The sequence below is a fragment of the Leuresthes tenuis genome, unplaced genomic scaffold (genome assembly GCF_036924035.1).
Source record: "Leuresthes tenuis unplaced genomic scaffold, fLeuTen1.0.hap1 SCAF_15, whole genome shotgun sequence".
NCBI lineage: Eukaryota > Metazoa > Chordata > Actinopteri > Atheriniformes > Atherinopsidae > Leuresthes > Leuresthes tenuis.
In genome coordinates, this window is record NW_027325369.1 from 15,921,119 (window position 1) to 15,941,191 (window position 20,073).

At 39.8% G+C, this 20,073-nt stretch overlaps 1 protein-coding gene across 8 annotated transcripts in view; it reads right to left on the reverse strand.

Moving 5' to 3' along the window:
- dtnbb (dystrobrevin, beta b) overlaps positions 1-17,875 on the reverse strand; it is a 30,712-nt gene extending 12,837 nt beyond the window's left edge. For 3 of the 8 annotated variants that reach the window (XM_072365999.1, XM_072365996.1, XM_072365994.1), the window contains exons 1-10: positions 17,664-17,875; positions 15,576-15,622; positions 13,234-13,301; positions 12,856-12,936; positions 12,516-12,729; positions 10,456-10,541; positions 9,991-10,145; positions 9,753-9,858; positions 8,497-8,663; positions 6,360-6,484 (exon numbers count right to left, since the gene is read on the reverse strand). In XM_072365999.1, coding sequence (XP_072222100.1) covers positions 6,360-6,484; positions 8,497-8,663; positions 9,753-9,858; positions 9,991-10,145; positions 10,456-10,541; positions 12,516-12,729; positions 12,856-12,936; positions 13,234-13,300 — 1,001 coding nt within the window. In that variant the 5' untranslated portion in view covers position 13,301; positions 15,576-15,622; positions 17,664-17,875. The other 5 variants (XM_072366001.1, XM_072366000.1, XM_072365998.1 and 2 more) reach the window with 3 other exon arrangements.
- Between the last annotated feature and the right edge of the window lie 2,198 nt (positions 17,876-20,073).

The following is a 20,073-nucleotide window of genomic DNA, read 5'->3' on the forward strand; positions in this document are numbered from 1 at the left end:
CTCGATTACCATGTCTCTGTAGTTGCATTCCTTCAATCGACATGTAGTACCTCTCTGCAGTTATCAGCCTCGATTCCGTTTATGACTGTTTTATTTAAAGCTCTTATTATCACGTTAAGGCAGAGCACTGTGGAGCATTGTTGTCCAATCAGCATTCTTTAGCCAAATCAAACTATTTATATTGACAAAGAATACAATGCTGTTGTCAGTATTAAGCATAGTCTTTTCTGCACATAATTCTGCTATTAAAACAAAAGAGAAATAAAAGAAAAATACTGCATTCAAATATTTTGCAGCATTCTTTGTTCCAAAACTAAGTTTCCTGCATTCATTTGGAAGCCTGAGGGGTTTTGCATGTTCTGTTTAAAGACATGATGTAATTATCTATTAGTTCATGCATTTATATTTACCACAAGACTAGCCTAACAGAATCAAAAGAAAACTAGTCAAGTCTCCACATGCGTAATTCATCAGCATTCATTTTAGTTTTTAAGGCCATTTGCTCCAGCTGCTCATTTATGCTTCATGCAATAAAATCAGGAGAGCAAAATAGCAAGTGTCACAACTCAGCCCTGCACATGCTACCTCCTGGTCCTCTTCATTGACTGTGTGCACAACGAGGATACAACCATGTGAGAAATGTTTACCCGTCATCATATTAGAAGAACCACCAGCTCCAGGCCCCCTCCTTTAAAGGTGAACTCAAGACAGAAGATGTAGCACGAGGCATCAGACTTACCTCTGTGAGGAGTGAGAGCACCTGCCTGGCTGGCAAAATACATCCAACTGCTGCTGCTGCCAGATGCCTTATCTGCCCTCAACTGAGCGGGCGAGCATCTCAATGTACTACACGGCTGCTGTCTCCAAGGAAACTCGGCAGTCATGTGACTTTATGACGACATAGATTTTCTCTCTGTCTCACACACGCTCCCTTCCCTCTCTTAGGCTCTCTGCTCTGACTCTGTCTTTTCACCTCTGTATGTGCAGACACTGGAGAAATGCCACTTGCTCAAAATCTCAACCGCAAGCTCTAAAAAAATACAAATAATCTCTCTCGCAAAAGCGCCCAACAACTTGGCCTCTATGGTTGCTTCTTTAAATGCATATACATATCTTAGCTTCCACATAGCCTCAGCAAGTTACATAAGTCAAAGCTCCACACAGGGAGCCTTCTATAAATAATCATCAGCCCTTTTAAGTGTACCAATGTAAATCTTGTGGTACAGCAGAATACAGAGCTTCTTTTTATGTAAAAGTTTGAGTATTTTCCTCTAAATCTTTCTGAACTAATTCCCATCAGTGTCTGCAACCTTGTGGTTCACTGACTATAACTGCTGATTAAGGACACACAGTCCAGACGTTCTTCCAATGTCTCAGAGGTCAACCATTAGGCACTAAAGGATCAAAGTCTGCAATGCGCTAAGCCCTCGTGTTACCTGCGTGCCGTGAATGACAATGCACCATCCATTCCTTGTGCTTGGCAGTTGGCGGGACTATAGGGAAATTATTTCTTGTGGCACCTTAAATGCACACTTTCCCCCTTATTTCCAACAACAAAGATGCATGGCTGCTTTCAGCCAGCGAAAAACAATGTTCAAACACAAACGCATCCTCTCCTGTTGGCAACGGTTCTCCTATTTCCCCGCAAGGCTGTCGCTGCCTCAGTCATAAAAACACAAAGGATCGTAATCTAAAAGGATGTTTTCTTTATTTCAACGGCATTGATGTAATTTGCCTTGGCCTGGAGATCGCAAAAAATGTCAAATAGTGGAGAACATTTTTAAAGTTGAATGGATTTCAAGAGATGGATAGTAGAAAATGAGCTACTAAATATTAAACATGGCACTGAGAATTCAACCCCACAGTGTGTGTTCCATAGTAATGCGCAGCATGGTAATGCACAGCATGGTAAGATGCCGATTCTCAGTCAATTTTGGAGGTTTTAAGTCTTTTGGCAGAAGCACATGTTAACTCTGAAGGCAAGACGCCACATCCTAGATTTAAGGTTTCGGAGACATCCCAAATCTCCTTTCCAAAACACAAATCCCCAAGAATCTCGCTGACAGTTTGAGTGGAGAGGAAAATTCACTGCTCAGCCCACTGTTAGTCTTTGCTTTCAGTTGCCTGTAAATATTTCAAAACAGCATGAGACTGGCTGCACTTTGTCTGAAGACGATGTGAGGGTTTGGACAACTGGGGGACTCGTGTCCGTTCGATTTGGGCATTCTGATCAAACCTAACGCTCTAACCTGATTCTGCCACTATTACTCACACACAGAGGCGTTGTCAGCCCTTATGCACACATACCTGAGGTATCGTGCTGATTTACGATATGAAACAACAACCTCTCACACATGACATTTGCTGGAATTGGCAAGTAGTTGCAGCAGTTTTAGAATTCCAAGAGCGCACTTCTCTCACTCTTCTCTCACTCTTCTCTCACATATGTGTCATCAATAAAATGAAGTCGGTGCAGAATAAAACTGGAGGCTTGGCAGTTTTCCTCTAACTAATTATCCGATGGATGGATATTGAGGAAAGATTTCTGGAGCCCGAAATGGGAATGATATGCAGCTAACTGCAGCATTAACCCATAATTTCTTTGAAACTGGCCATTAAACATAGGAATGATTCAATTACTGCCAGTACTCCCTCTTTGTGGCTTCAAAAGAGGCAGAATTCACATCTGGTATGTTGGATTTTCAAAGCTAAGCTAAGCCTTCTTGTATTTTGAAGGAACACGGGAGGCGTATAGCTTAATTTTACATTGTCTTAAGAATTTCACAAATAAGATATAAGGTGCTAAAGAGCTTAAGAGGTGCCCGTATATGGATTTAACAGTAACATACTGTAAGGACAAGGCCTGGCCAAAAGTTTGCCTGTCTTTATGTTAAGCTAAGTGAACTAGTTACTGGCAGATGTGTTGTAGAACTGACAGATATAAGAGTGGTTTCAGTCTTCTCATCTTTAGCATCATAACCATATCTCAACTACTCTATAATCAATTTCTCTATTGTGTGTTTTCCCCTCATACAAGCCAAATGACTTCCCCACTTCTTTCTCTGCCATTTGAAAGCGAGGCATACTTAAATATAGACGCATTAATCTGAGCCAACATGATGAATACGCATTTTGAAAGGCTGTCAGATTTAAAAGCATCTTTTCTTTACACGGTTGATAAGAGGCCCTGCTTCATCACCACGCTCAAACAAAAACAGAATATTTCCTGCAGCCTAAAAATATTTTGCTTGGCTTCAGAAAAAGGTAGGGAATAGAGACAGAAAGATACAGAACAAGTATAAAGGGCCAACAGTCGCATCTATTTTCCTAAAAGTCAGTGAACACCCACACATCCAGTGTCACCAGCCTTGAAATGCCATCTGCAAGAGCATGACAGTGCACTTTGTCCATTATAGTCTCAAAGAAAACACAGCAGATGGAGGTATCTGGAATTTCTGACTGAAAAAGTTTAAATTTTCGATTAATCACAGATACCTTGTACGTATCTGGAAGTATAGTTGTGTCACCGTACCCGTACTGAAAACTCAATATTCAGTCCTTTTGATCAAGTAATGTACCAGTATACAGTCGAGTGAAAAAGAAAGTGCATCCTCCTTTAATTCTAAAGTGTTAGGTATCAGGACATAATAATCACCTAGTTGCCGTCAGGCCTTAAAATTGAATAAATAGAACCTCAAATAAACAAGAATACACAACATATTACACCATGCCATTATTTATTGAGGAAAAACTAATCCTAAATGCAGGAGCAGTGTGTTGCAGCTAAAGTCCATCCTTACTGCTTCCATAGAATTTAAGAGGGTAAGTAGCAGCCAGGTGCTTCCAATCTAAAGCACTTTAATTGATTAATTAATTGGTCAATAACAAGTGTGAGCAACTCCATAAAAGCAGACATTTCGGCAGTTTGTTGGTCTCACAAACAGCGCGCAATGCCAAGGAGGAAAAAGGCATCAGAAATTAGCTTAAAGAAGCAATTGTTGCATCTGTTTAGATTATTAATGATCAGAACATTTGAAAAAAAAACCTAAGAGCTACATTTCAGACTCTGCAGGCATCAGTTAATGTGTTGAATATTAAAGTTTGTGACAGTACAATTAGAAAAAGACTGAACAAGTATGGCTAGTTTGGAAGAGTTGCCAGCAGAAAGACTCTTCTCTCTAAAAAGAGTGAACAAACCACAAGACTCCTGGAACAATGTCTTTCGACAGAAGAGACCAAAGTGGAGATGGTTAGCGAAAAAACCAAACACAGCATATCAGCAGAAACACGTCATACCAACTGTCAAGCATTGTGATGAAAGGGTGATGATTTGGGCTTGTTTTGTAACCACTGGACCTGGACACTTTGCAGTCATTGCAACTATAAGCTTCCCTGCATTTCACAGTATTCTAGAATCGAGTGTGAGACCATCTGTTTGGCAGCTAAAACTTGGCTGAAAATGGCTCATGCAACAAGACAATGATCCCAAACAAATCTAAAAAGAAAGAATATCGAGATGTTATGATAGTCCAGTCTAAGTCCAGACCTCAACCTGATTAAAATGCTGTGGCAGGATCTTAAGAGAGCTGTGCATGAACAAAAGTCTCAATGAATTGACAGGGTCAAGATGAATGCAGAAGGTGGAAGGTGGTTCTACATGCTACTGCATCCTGGGGTGTACTTAGTTTTCATCAAAATGCTTCAGTATTTTGGCTTGGTTTTTCTTAAATATATAATGAGTCTGTGTAAAATGTCATGTGCTGTAACTTCCTGCTATTTTGCGTTGTTATTCATCTGAGGTTGTATTTACTTAATTCTAAGACCTGGTGAAGAACCAGATAATCTTTTTTTAAATTATGTCCTGAAATACGAAACTTTAGAACAGAAAGAGAGTGTACTTTCTTTTCGGTGTGACAGCAACAGGCCATTACTTTTTTGTAAAGATTTACCGTACAAGCCAGTAGTTAATTTATTAGTACTCTGTAGTATGTAATAGCTTCTTTTGAGAACTTATTAGTAGCTATAGCTGTGAAATACTCTATTTACATCTCACATAGGATGATCATGAAATAATCGAAGCACAAGTTATTCAAAAATGTTCTCACATACAATACATACAAGACCTCTGTACAATAAACGGATTCTATGACAGAGCTTCTATCATCTGACATAATCCTCATCATTAAATAAAATAAATCTCAGGGGTTACTGCTTGCTTGGGGCACTGGAGGGACGAAATCCCTATAAAATCCTTTCGCCGCAATTTTTATTTTCGTCAGCATGAATCTATTTTGTGTGATGTAATTTCATCCTACATCGACCCCATTCTAATCCAATTGCCCCACTTCTAAGTTGGTGGGGGGAAAAAAACATGCCGGTTGATGGTCTATCCTTCGTGATGTGACGAATTGTAAATTTATGCAATCCTCAACTTCATCTTAAATGCATAAGTTTGCACACAGAGCAGAACAATCCTCCTGCCAGTGGGCAGAGCCTTGTGAGAACGGATTCGGAGCTGACGGCATCTGTCACGCAGTAAAACAGAAAATCACGCATTAATGTTGTGTCTGTTTTCTTGGTGTTTACTGGGCTACACTCTTACGCCTAATGCAGCTCACTATCAATTAGTCACTGACACTTGCCAGCAGCAAAAAGCGTATACAGACAGCTTAGATTTATGTTTGTGACTGGAATATGAAGCCGGACTCTGTTATTGAATGTTGAAGGGGCAAATGAGAAAGTTGAGAAATTTCCTGTGATCCTGCTAATGCTATGAGCAAGCAGAACCATGAATCACTTTTTAAAATCTGAAGCATTATTAGATTTCATCTGGGTGGAAACCAAAGATGGATCAGAGTTGCAGTGCAACAATGATGGAAAAAAAAAAAAGGAAGTGACCGTAGTGATGCGGACCATGTGGATGTATCGCAGCGGTGGAATTGATTATGGAAATTGTACTATTTTTCAGCTGAAATGTAAATGAGTGTGCAGAGTTTAAGACAGCAGAATATAATGCCTTTCCTATAATGACTTCCAGGAGGCTCAAAGCCTAGAATGTGAGATTTATGGCATTGTCCCCGCTTTATTGCCAACAGACTGATGAGGATGACTTAGCTATTAACGGCAGCAGCCGCTGAGCCTTCGTAGTATATCACATTTCCACGTTGGCAAATTATCAGGAGCTGGACATCTTACTGAGATGGCACGCTATCAGTCATGTGATGACCGCGAAATGGAAAGATGGAAGCAGTTACACGACAGGAACAGACTATAGATCATGAGCATATTTGGCCATGCTGTGCTGTTAATCAACAAACCAGTTATACAGTAGTAAGTAATGCGTTGGGAATAGCACTTACACAGTATGGGTGAGCTCTTGGGGTCTCTCGGCCTGCTCGGGGAACACAGGATGTGGCGGCTCTCCAATGGGGACGCAGCCCAGAGACTTACTGATTGCGTGGCTCAGCTTTTTGGCAGGAGACTTCTGTGAGGGGGGGCAGGACAAATAGAGTGTCTGTCACCTTCCTCCCCGTTGTGTCGGCTGCTGTCAATGTATTAACAGTAGTAAAAACCTGTTGATGCTGTTTCAGACGGCATTAACATAACTAGGTCAATGGTATGTTTAAAAGTGTCAAAAGTGTGGATCAGCAGTGGTTTCTGCAAACTCAGTGAGGGCTTCTTTCTGCTACTTCATAAGCAGTTTTATTGCCTGCAGTAATTCAAACTGCCCTACGGCCTGTAATTCAGATTACAGATAACGATGCATTCATTCCAACTTGGATGTGTGGGAGATTTAACAATGTTTACCGCCCATACTTTCTGATCATAGGTGTGGTTGTACTTGGACAGGAGAATTAAAAACCCATGAGCATGACAGTAAAACAAAGTAACACGTTTGACGCGTAACGTTTTAACCTTTTCAGGAACTTCAAAATGATCAAATACTATTTACGATTTACTCAAGAAATGAATGATTATTTTGACTCCACTGTGATATTACAGAAACAATTCATAGAATAATTTTAAGACAAGGACTAGGGGTTCCTTAATGCACAATGATCATTGCAGCATCCATCCATCCATCATCTATACCCACTTAACCTGTCCATCAGGTCACTGAAGCCAATCCCAGCGGTCATCGGGCAGAGGAGCAGGGTACACTCTGGACAGGTCAAGACAAACAACCACACACACACACACGCTCACACTCCAAAGGATAATTTTAGAGACACCAATTTACCTAACATGCATGTTTTTGGGTGGTGAGAGGAAGCAGGAATCCATCTTTGCTGTTTATATTCAGGCAGGGCTCAAGTTTAGACAATGCCGTGTATTAAAAGTTTGATCCACATAAGCTTTGGTCAAGGATGTTTACGTAATGTTATGTTCACCTAATAGCCGCAGATTTTGTTAGCTAGTGTTATTTTCATTGGATGACTAAAAATTAGGTGTGTAAACTTTGAGATAGGTTCACTATTGTATGTGGTGGAGTGGTCGGGATATAAACCCAAGCTGTTGTTTCAAATCAAAGCCATCATGTAAAAAATACTAAAATAGAACCTAAGGAGGTTGACACAAGCCTCTTGTCAAGCATTGTACTGATCTAGTCCTTGAAATATCATCTGATAAACATAAATGTGTAAATAATAATTAAAAAATGCATTACTGGCACTAAATTTAATAATTCTATTCCTCGAACATCTTCCCTCTTTTCTGTGTTGCAGTACTGCCAGTGAGAAAAAAAAAAAAGCTCCTCACATAGAGGCAGAACCAGATTAACGTCAAGTAACTTTTATATTCATATCACTGTTATTTAGGTCCTGTCTATATATTTACATGTAGTGAAATGTATTTCATAAATAAAAACATTTTGCCTATTTCTTTCTGTCAAAAGAAGAGACACAAAGAGACAGATTGGGAGGAAAATTGAAAAAGGTGCCAAAACCCAACATAAGTTTTAGGGACTGGAAACCAGGGGCAAGTGGTAAAACATGTCAATATGTGGTTCTTCAGACGTATCTGAAGTACCCACATTTATCACAAAAGCAGGTCCACATCTGGGACAGATGCATCCATCGACCCAACAGTATGTGATAAATGTTCTAAATGTTTCTGCATGTTAAAGACAGTGTCTTGTCTTTGATGCATTCAGGCATGTCATTCCAATCCTACAACTACATAAGCAGAGATTCTTCCCGGTGCAAAATCCAAGTGGAATGGGAATTGGATTTGGGATCCAGTACATATCACTTTCTTTGTTTCAGTTTATAATATAATGATTAAGCTTTGGGGGAATGCAGCAATGAATCTATGTTATTTCCATGAGTAAAACCCCATAATAAACCCTTTTGGATTGAATGAGCCTTAAATGTAAGGAGACAACCGCTATATTGTAAAATCATTCCTCACTTTCATAAAATATTGGCTTTTGAATTGTACAGAGAGGGGAAAGAAAGCTAAATGTAAAATTGAGAGTTATTGTTTCTTTTTTCTTACCCAAGATGAGTGCTCCTTCATCTGGTGCTGGTTGCTATGGGGACCATTGGCATGGCCACGCCAGAAGCAGCTCTGGCAGAGCTGATAGCCATGGCACTGTTGGCACCGATACCGGAAACCCATCATGCTCTCACTCCGGCAATAAGAACATTCCACCGGATGGAAGACTGCGTGGGGAAACATACAAGCAAAAGAGATTTTCTGGTTGAGCTGTGACATCTTTCTTTCAAGGTTTACTATAAAATGCACTGTATACAGTTACAGTAACAGTGTAGATTTATTCAGGAGCTGTACTAGATAGAAAGAAGATGGAAACACTTGAATTATACATGCTTTATGGTACTTTATATCTTGACTGCTTCAATTTAGATGGAAATATTGTACTTTTGGACTCCTTTATTTAACAGGTAAAAGGATAATTGACGACATGTTTGAAAATGAATCCAGTTTTTTTACTTTTAACGTGCTTAACATGGTTTCATGTAGATGCCTTCTCTGGGGGCTAAAAATCGGGTGACACAAAATATCCAATATTTCGGTCATCACAAGTCATCACAAGTTAGATTTGGTGAGAAACCAGGGGGCTGGCAACTGAAACAATATCTAAAAAACATTAAAGAAAACTAGCTCCACATCATCAGTCCCAATCTGTGAGAAAATGGTAACGATGTACGAGTCAAAGGGGATCATGTTGCAGTGCGGAAACATAGCTTTTACTATTACCTGTAATGAAATACTTTTCCACCGCTGTACTGGAATTTCACCTCAGTGAAGAAACCGAATGCTTCATCTGTAAATCTACATCCCCATAAGATGATAATACACATCCTCATAACCACACCGCGGGTCATAATCCAGATTTCTTTATTCATATTCCTGATGATGTCCGCTATTCACTGTATACTGTAGAAGTGGATACCGTTACAGTAAATTTGACATGATAATACATTCATTTACTTTGATTTTACTTGGTCTGTTTTTTGGTTCGTTTCAGACGAATGTTTCATCCAATTATCCGTGACTTTTTTAACTTTATTTGTCAAATCTGTTTTCATACTAACTATCCTAGTGCATGGTGTTAGATAGGTGAGCGCAGGTACCTTCAAGTTTCCTTGTTATTTAGACAATATCTATGCGAAAGGTGTCTCACTGAGTCTGTTTTGTGGGCATGTCTTTTACATAATCTTCTTTTATAATTTTCTATCATGTCGAGGTATCCCCTGCTTTAATTTTCACCCTAACTGGCAACAACTTACCGTTTTCGACATTAGCAAGTCGGTGCATGAGTGGCAGCCATACGAGACATTGGGGTGGAGGATCTGCCATCAGCACATCCAAGAATGTGTTCAGCATAATCTTCTTCTAGATATAAACACACAGATTTATTCAACAGGACCTTGAAGTATAAAGTATTAAAGCTTAGCAAATAAAACTAAATCGCTCCCACTCACAGAGACAAGAGTAAAGGTGAAAATGGATGCTTCGGTAGCCTACCTGCTGAGGGAAGCACATCCGCACAGAATGCTCCATGTAGCCAAATGAGGGGCCCTCGAAAACGGCTGTGGGTAGTTTCAACACCTCCCTCAGGAACTGATCAAACTTAGCAAACACCATGACTCCACTTGAGTCAGAGATCTGTGAGAAAATATCTGAGAGACAGCAAATGTCAGTATTATTCTTATCAGAGTGCAAACTGGCTTTTGACATTTATGTGGGTGGAAACTGTTGATTCCCAGTGCAAATCCTGACCAGAGGGTGAATACATGTACACTTAAAGAAAAAGAATTTAGGTTATATATTCCAATAGTGCCCCTGTGTGTTTAAATTGAGCTACTACAAGAGTTTCGAACGTCAGAGGACTGTCTAAAACACGCACACACAGATAAGCAGGACATCTGAATAAAGTGCATTTATATCTATGCTCTCTGATATTACAAAAATAGTCTAAATCACACTCACAGCGCAGTTTGTCCACAATTTTCCCTCCACACATTGTTGCCAGCATGGCTTTCATTGAGAAAACGGTCAGCTTCCCGTGGCTCTCACTGCAAGTGGGAGAATTGATGCTTCATCAGCACATTAAAGTGATTCCAAAACAAAAAAATCAACATGATTTAAGATTCAAATATGTTTTAGGTTTTGTTGCTGCAGCCTTGCTTTGTCTGGTATATTTAAAAAAAACAGTCTTTTAATAAATTCCATGCTCCAATAACTACCATATTTTACACATGTTATAAGAAATAATTTTACAGAAAAAAACAAACAAATGGAAAACACTCTCATTACTAATCTAAAAGGAAAGCTAACCTTTGAAATTAACACCATGATAAACATTGCATTTGGCAGATATATAACTGAAACATATCATTGCACTGCTGATGTTGCCTCCATTAGTGCACAAAATGTCAAAAGTCATTAATTAAATCTTATATCAAAGATTACCATAGATACACAGGTCATTGTTAGGCTGCTTAATTAGGCTGTGCTTCTTCTTAAAACCTTTTTAACTCGCCAAGAGAGGGCAGCTGCTTCATTTTCGATTAATTTAGCTTTCCGAGCAGAGGTAGCAGAGTGCATTAAAAGCGCTCCTGCCTAATTCAGTTTGGACCTGAGGGACGGATAGCGAAACCGCTTCCTGTAATCGCAGTCAGTCATTAACTTTAAAGTTTCCCAGCGATACGGCAGCATGAATAATAACGGAGCAGGACCAGAGTGGCCTCGCACCAACTGAATGTGTCAATAAATGGGCGGGCAGTCAATCCATCTGAGCACACAAGGTACAAAAATGAGAGAGAGCTTTATGATCAATAATAAACCTCTATGCTCCGGTATGCACAGTGTCTGAGCCTTTGAGCTTGGAGTAGACATTAGAAGGAGGAACATAATAAAATACGACCATGGTTACTACAGGTTAAACCTTTTTGGACAGTTAGCACGCACAGTTACATGTAATGTACTTAAACATGGATAATATGTCTCAGGGCTCATTAACCATTATTCATTTTTTGTAGACCTAATTGTAGCATCTTGCTTGCTTTGTCTGACTAACAGTTCAAAACCAACGACAAAGATCCACGTAATCTGAAAACTGGAGCCAGGTGAGTCTTTAAGAATTTTGCTAAAGAGTTCAATATTCTTGAAAGTTAGTTCACAGCTTCCATTATACTAATACCTAGTGTATAAGGTATAAAAAAAGACAAGAAATACACTCTCGGGGGCCTTATTGCTGTCTAGGGTAGATTTGGATTCATGAACTGATGATTACACAAGTATCTCATGAGATCGAAATCAGAAATAGTGTTTATAAATGCACACAAACAAGAATTGATAACCTCATTGGTAGTTTTAATGCCAGATAAACCTTTATCAGCAAACATATATTGATTTGTTCCCTGAATTTTTTGCGACTAAGCATTATTAAAAGAACTTGATTATATGTCAGATTATATTCAAGATTTTAAAGCTGCATGGAATTGAATCTAAGAAGAAAAATGAATATGAAAACGAAGAGCTGTATTGGCTATACAGGAAGCCCTGAAACGCCAGGAGTCATCAGACATCAGACAGGGTGCACACTGCAGGTAATTCATTCATCATCATCGAACTTGTGCTTTTCTTTAATATAACATGTAAAAATTCCTGTTCCATCACCAGGCGTGTCGCAAATTACACTGAAAGCTAAATCACTGTGGTCCATCTCCAGCTGAAAGAATTTAAAACCCTTTTCTCCATCCAGACACACAAAAGCATTTACACTGTAGGTTCAACTTAACATTGAGTTCTTGGTGAAAAAAGGGATTTAGTTCAAATAAACAACGTCTAACTGTATATGATTAACTTTATATGCTTTAGAGTTCAGCATTCAAAGCACATAAGTAAAAGAAAATAAATAAAAAAATGAATGAGAAAGGATTCTAATGAATAGAGAACATAACAATTTGATGACATTAACATCGTAACACTCCCTTTTGTTTTGCTGTTTGTCTCTAATTTCTCTTTGCTGACCACTTGTTCAATACCTGTCATAGGTGGCCACCATGAAGTTGAGCAGTAGCCCAATGGACTGCTCCACATTGATCTGGTGGGTGGTGGGCAGCCGCTTGTTGAGCTGGTAGTAGATGGAAGACAGAATAGTCTCCAGCCGCGACATATTGATCTCAGCATTGTGGTCCAATGTGTTGAGCCCATTGTCACGAAAGGCTTCGATCATGTTCCAGACATCAACCAGATGAACTGCAATCATAAAGAGAGAGTCCAATCAATTCAGTCTGGATACATGTTTGCACAAATGATTCTGTTGGTTACACTATGTCGCAACAGATGAACAGAAAAAATCTTTAAGAATCAGCATGCTCTTACGGTTGCATCTCTTTTGCACAAACCGGAGTTTGCAGGCAGTCCTATACGTTGAAAGTCTGATAACATCAAAGTTCTGAGCTCCTGAAAAAGAAAACCATTCAAAAAAAAAAAAAACAGTTAAAAGCAATCACGGCTGATTGAAAACCCCCCTACAAACTGCTTTCAGATGAATGCAAAACATTCCAGATAAATTAAATCAAATGAAACACAACCAGGCTGACTGAGGGTACATTTCAAGACTATTACAGTCTTTGTGTGGGAAGAATCGTATGTGTAAGAGACCACACATCTCCTGTGCCACTTTGAGCTATTGAAAGAATCACGTGAGCTGACTGTGAGCAGTAAGAAAAGAGATTTCTCTAAGTCAAACGCACTCACTCATTTCCATGAAGAGCTGCCTCTTCTCCACCATGGCCTTGCCTCGTTTACTGCCTTCCTCGATCATTCTGTGACACATCAAACACCAGAACATGCAGTGCCAGCTGTTCAGACAGCAGCATGGCAATAAAAGCAGCACGCAAGTGAGATTCAAATTTAGTCTATTTAGTTAGTCATTACAATAGTCACTTCCTTGATAGAAATTAATATTGATACTGGTTATACTGTACACAAAAAAGCTGGGATGCAGTGTTCGTTTGCACATTGTTTTGCGGAAATAAGTCTAATCTGAAAAAGGTGCCCGATAGCAGCATATGTTGCTTCCCAATCTTTATAAATTCTTCAACATTCATGGTGCCTTCAAGGAGCCGCATATTCAGTGCGAATAGCCTTGTCCCTTAGTTACAGAGATTTCGCCAAATGTTCTCAAATATATGCTGAGAAACAGCCTTCTTGCATTGTTTAACTAAGGTCCCACACAGTATTTCACAGAATGGTGAACCCCGACCTTTTTTTTGTGATATTTTTTCAAATATACATATATATTTTCTAAAAGCTCCACACTCGCCCCTCTTCCAAGCTCAGGTCCTCTACCAGAGTCCGAGGAGCTTGAGAGTTCTACTCGCTATCTTAGCTGTAACTCGCTGTAACTCTTCTGGACAAAGATCTCTGATGTTGTTCCCTTAAATTCCAACAACTTTTCAACTTTTTCCTTCAGCCCTTGGTATTTTTCACGCCTCTCGTTCCCTCTTCTTGATGTTTCTGTCACTTGGAATTGCGAAATCTATCAGTACTGCCTTCTTGTGCAGCTTGTTGACTACCACAATGTCTGGTTGGTTCGCCAGACTTCATCTTCATCAGGGCCTGTTCTTGAGTTGCTCTGTATTGTCTTTCAGAGCAGCCATTTCTAAGCCACTGATAGAGCTTCTCGATATTAGACACTTCTTCAATCTGTCAGTGGTACATGCCGTGCAGAGGCTTATCCTTCCATGATTTTTCCTCTTCTGCTTCCTCCCGTCCCCTGGGTTTCAGCTGCCTGAGACACTCACTTAGAAGCTCATCACTGGAGGAAATCTTCCTGGATATTTGCCGTTTCATTCTGGATAGTGGCCCTGACGCTGACTAACCCCCGTCCTCCCTCTTTCTATTTAGTGTATAATCTCAGGGTGCTGGACTTGGGGTGAAACCCTCCATGCATTGTGAGGAGCCTTCTTGTCTTGATATCCGTAGCTTTTATCTCCTCCTTTGGCCAGGATATTATGCCAGTGGGGTATCTGATGAATGGCACGGCACATGTGCTGATGGCTCCGACTTTGCTCTTCCCATTCAGCTGACTCCTCTGATAGTTCAGCCCTTTCAGTAGTGATCACCTTGCCTCTCTTTGACATCATTCAGCGACAAATATACATGTAGCACAGTTTTTATTGAACTAGATAGGATTTGAATCATTTTACTGCGGTTATCAATGACATTGTTCACTGCATCACAACTTTCTTTGGAAACTTATTGTAGGAAATCGGAAATTTCCAAATTGTTAAAGTGTAATCTAACAATACAACTGAATTGATACATAAAACACTGTTAATCCCGACTCAAGTACACCACAATGAAAACATGACCACTTGTTGTTTTTGGGGTGGGTGCATGTATTTGCTGGAATTTTTCTACACATAATCTGCATCTAACCGAGTTTGCTAACTGGATTTACATTTTAACATGCGGTTGGCATCATCTCAACAGAAACCTAGTCCTTTAAAATAAGCTGATAAAATGTACTTGGCATGAAACTAATTCAAACTCTAGAGTAAAATAAAAACTGTTGTCTACATTTTTTTTTGTATTTCATAATGTAATGACGTGAGGCAGTTACAAACAAAACAATAGCAATAAATCCTTTGCTTTGCAGTTTGCATCCATATCTATTAAGCTTTAACTACTTAATAGTGTTTCAACTCAGTACCGGTTGGGAAATTCTCAAAAACTCCCTGTGAGGTTTCACCACCCAGGAATTCACAATCTGAAGCAGTTGTTTTTTCATGTTGTGGTGCAATTAATAAGTTACACACATTAGGTGTTTTGTTTTTTTTCTCAAACAAAGAACACCTTAATTCAGTACAATTGCCTTATTTAGTTAGTTATTTTTCAACTTCAGCTTTTATCTAATCAAGATACTTCACAGTAAAATCCAAGAATTGGCATAAAAATAAAATGTTCCGAAAGGTGCCCTTTTGGTTTCCTAAACCATATGACCACTAATTCTTGTTTTACATGATTTTTTTCAGAAATATCATTTAATTGTCAGTCGTGTATGTCTGATATATGAGGAGATCTCAATTTCTTACCTGCCGCCGGCTAAATGTCAAACAAAGTGAAGCTCTGAGTGTTGACCCTAAGAAGGGAAAAACATTGAAAAGTTAATAAAGATGACTTTTGACTTGATGTCACCACTCCTATGACAGCTAAACTCCTCAGTACTGACAAAATGTAGTTGACTATTGAATTAGTAATTAACACCTCCCCTTCCTCTATCCTTCAAAGACTTCATTAACTCAATTTGTGCTTTTGTTTCCTCCTCTCTCCCTGTGTGGAGACATTGGTGAGCTGGCTGGGGCAACCATCCAGCGCCTGTGGTCTGTGCAAATGATAATTCTCCGTGACATCCCGCTCAGCAGTGACTGCATCCTGTGGGCTAATGACACCGACTGGGCTGCACAGGAACCGCTTATTGATGACGGACACAGAGCACATTAAGGCTGACCAATGAGTGATGAGTGCTGGGCATCCATGGGAGAACTCCGGATCACGAGATCCAAGTGCCCCAAACATATCTGGATCACATGCACGTTCACAGGGAGCTGATCAGTAGAGCGTGACCAAAGGTTCTGCTACCCTCAGGAAGTTTTTTTTGCTTTTATTTTCCACCAAGCTTTGTTTCGCAGGGACTCATCTCGCAGAAGTAGTGTCATAACAGGCCCTCTTTCTATGTCACACACTGGCGACTGTGAATAGTGTTGAGGGTCTTCTTGTCGCTGGTTACAGGCACAAGCACTGAAATCATGTTAAAACAACAGGTATCATGATATGGGACGCAATTGACGATTAGTTTAGTATCAAACAATTTGCCATTTTTGCCATTCATTGTTTTTTGCCCATCATGATCTCACACAGCTCTACAACAACAACAACAAAAACCTTAAAAATATGGAGAGAAACAGAAAACCCAAACCTATGACAAGCAGAAATGAGAGCACAACTGCTTTTTTGTTTGAGCAGCCTATTGACTTATCTTCAGCTCTCATCTCACGAACAGTAGATATCGCTGCATCTCAAGGCAGCAGCATTAACACTTTGTGCTAAATCAGACTGCAATTTCTACGGCTTTTAGACTACATTTCAGCTCTTTGTAGCTCAGTGGGGAAATCAAGTCAACAACCCGTCCAATCTAGGGAGTACAGGGCAAAAGAAAGTCAGCTAAAGTTGGCAGCACAGGCAGAACACAATCCAAACTGTGTTGAGCATTTTTAGGGATAAATCTGAGAGCCAAGGGCTGCGCTGTACTAAGCATTTGCGATGCAGTGAGAGACCCAACAGGCACAAGTCAGCAAAATAACAACGCTTTATCGTCAGCATTCATGCTGTAACGTAACAGATGAGGATCGTGAATGCTGACGGGGTTTTGCATTGGCAGCCAATGCTCAGGAAAAAAAAAAAGCTTTCTATTTTACGTCTGATAAGGAAAACGAGTTTTTTTCTCTAGCAATTCGTAACGATGGATTGCACACCAGAGCACATTGAGACCAAATTCTGTGAGATTACCAGAACAAAAGTCTGAATTAACATTAATTGAAGGAATATTGTAATACCTTCAATGAAAAAAAAAAGACTTTGTACCTAGTATTCAGGCCTGTGAAGGTGCTCGGTGTAACCGCACCTTCAGCTTGGAGGTAATGACAACATCCCTTGACGCGAGTCAACTAAGGACTCGCTTACTGCAGTGTCTCCTCGCTGGTATCATCCACTTCTCCGTTTCTACCAGCCTTAATTCTCACTCTGAGATGTACTGCAGCACTTCCACATTACTCCTCAAGCGACAGGGCAGCACAAACGCAGCCATGTTGCTGATTTATCTGCATTTTCATATCATTTCCGCAGTGGGAATTGTGTGTCGTGTTGCCTCGATTTTTTTTTTATTATTTTTTTTTTTTTTAAAGGTGTTAACAAACAATGCCAGTCCTATATCTTTTCATATCTCGCTAATGTCTCGACAGCAGAGTATAGAAGAAAACTGGCCTTTACCGGAGGAAAACCACGCAGGTTGCGTTTAGAGCATCATCACCATCGGCAGCAGCAGCAGCAGCAGATTGGGAGGATAAGTGGTCCAGGGTGAATAAAGGAGATATTTCCTCTATGATTCACAGCCGCACTCTCACCTTTGATAAATCCCCGCGTGTTCCCGCCGACGTTACAGCTGTCGGGGCGATGAGGAACAACTCTGACCATCCATCATCATAATTCAAGCTCCTCTCCGGTTTCATTCGCCTTCAATCTTGGCAACTGCGGTTGTAGCCGGACGTAAAAATGTACGAGCGCCCCGCTCTGCTCAGGATCGTCAGCGACTCAGCGGCAGAGGACGGCAGGCAGAGCACAAGCAGGCACCGAGATGCCATGCGCGACCACCTACTACACTTTACGCATGTACGCACGCACGCTGGTTAAAGGCGCACTACTGCTATTACTGCTCTAAAATATGATGACAGGTGTCGTGCCAACGTAGTTACCCCTGGTAGGAAATGTGCCCCCTTATTGGCGGGAGCGCGCACAAACTCAGTAGAGTTGGATCCGCATTACCCTTTGATTTCGTCCATGTAAACAGGGGAAAAAATCGCTCAGCAAGATATTTTAATTGATTGTCTTAGTGTTGATGTTCTGTCACTGAGGTTTGTCAAAGTCCCTCGTGGGTTTTAGCAAAATACATGCTATTTTATTTGAGTCCGTATGGAGAAGTTTCCTATTTCTTCATCAAAGTTGAAGTCATACAGTCTCTTGAAAATTGGATTTCCCTGTCTTTAATTATAATTGTCCCTTGTTTATATAATCTAGATTATAACCTATCATCAGATGTTTTATTTTATTTACACTTTAGATCATGCTGAATAACTCCAGTAAATATCATGTTTTATTCATTTATTGTATTTGGTTGGATGGGGATACAGATTCTGGCAAGCTAGATTTCTTAGTGTGTTTTCCCCTCTCTACAAAGCACAGATGACACCCAACCATCAAGCCTATTGTTTTGCATTGACTTCACCTAAAGCTTAATTACCTTGTGAAAAATGATGAACCTTGTTCCATCTATACTCAAGTTCCAATTTACAATTTCTGGCAAACTGAGAAAGTAAGTCTGCCAGAGAGTATACTCCCCCATAACTGGAGGATGGATAGCATAAGGTTCACCATATTTACTGAAGTGGTTAAGCACAATGTGAAGTATATGAAAAACGCTAAATACTCATCTGTGCGTTATATAGAGAGGATACAGATTTGGTCAGTCTGAGTCTGATCCAGCTTGCCAGAATCTGCATCTCCGTCCAACTCTGATAAATAAATATTTAACTTCCCTATATTTATGGAGTCATTCAGCATGATCTAAAGTATGTATAGAATAAAACATCTAGTGACATAATCTAGACAACATACACAGGGGATACAGATACTGAGAAATCCAATGTGCCAGAAAATGTGTCCCCTTCCAACTTTAATAAAGAAAAACTTCCACAAATTTGCTCAAGAAATGAAAGACGACCTGACAAATGTGTAAAATAAAACATGTGGTGTTTGAATGCTTAAACATAAACTGTAAGTCATAGAGAAGGGATATGAATGATGTCAGACTGCAGCTCCCTTTGGAAAAAAGAAAAGACAAATAAATCTGACCATATCTGGTGTGTTTGCAAAACAAAGCAGCTTCCTCATGTGTGAGCATAGATTGGGGCTCATAGAGAGAGGATATGACAGTCTGTATGTCCAGTATGACCGTATGCAACTTTTTGGGACCTTAAAAGCGCCATAAATGCAATGCACTGGGCCATTATCTTTGCAGTAATTATGATTTTCCCTTTAAAGAGGTGGAGTTTTGAGTGACAGCAGCTGAAAGAATGTTATTGTTTGCACTGGAGAAGCTGACTACAGGTAGAAGGGAGTGTTTACAGTTTTACATTCGTGTGTATTTCATAGCACGTGCAGAAAAATGAAAGCATGTATTTTACCAAGAGCATGGAGTGACTTTGCAAAATCCCACTGATAGAGCATCGGCACGCAAATAATTCATCAAAAGAGCTACATGAGTATTTTTTCCATTTACATGGATCCAACTCTACTGACGTGTATAGGGGACATTCTTCATATCAGGGATATGTGCCTCGACACACCTGTCTGACAAAAGACGAGAAGGACAATATCAATTAATTTAAATGAGTAGTTTCAAACTGCACAATCAAAGTTCTGGAAGACCTAAGAGATTTGAAAAACAAAAAAACAAATGAATGCTCAAAAAGGGAAATAGCAAAAGTCCAAGCAACCTGAGTTTTAGCTTAAAACATACTCGAACATATCCCATTATGCAACTCCTATGGGACTTTTCCTATTTTTTTTTCAAATTAAGACTTAGGCGTCTCAACAGAACATCCATTTCATTTCGAAAGGTTGGACATCCCTCTGTAAAGCACTGATGCTATAAGCTCGTATCCACTTGGTTTTTCTTTAATCCAGACCCTTGGCTATATGAAACCATACATCCTAAAAAAAACCTTTTATTTCAATTTCATTTCAGACTCAAAAGCC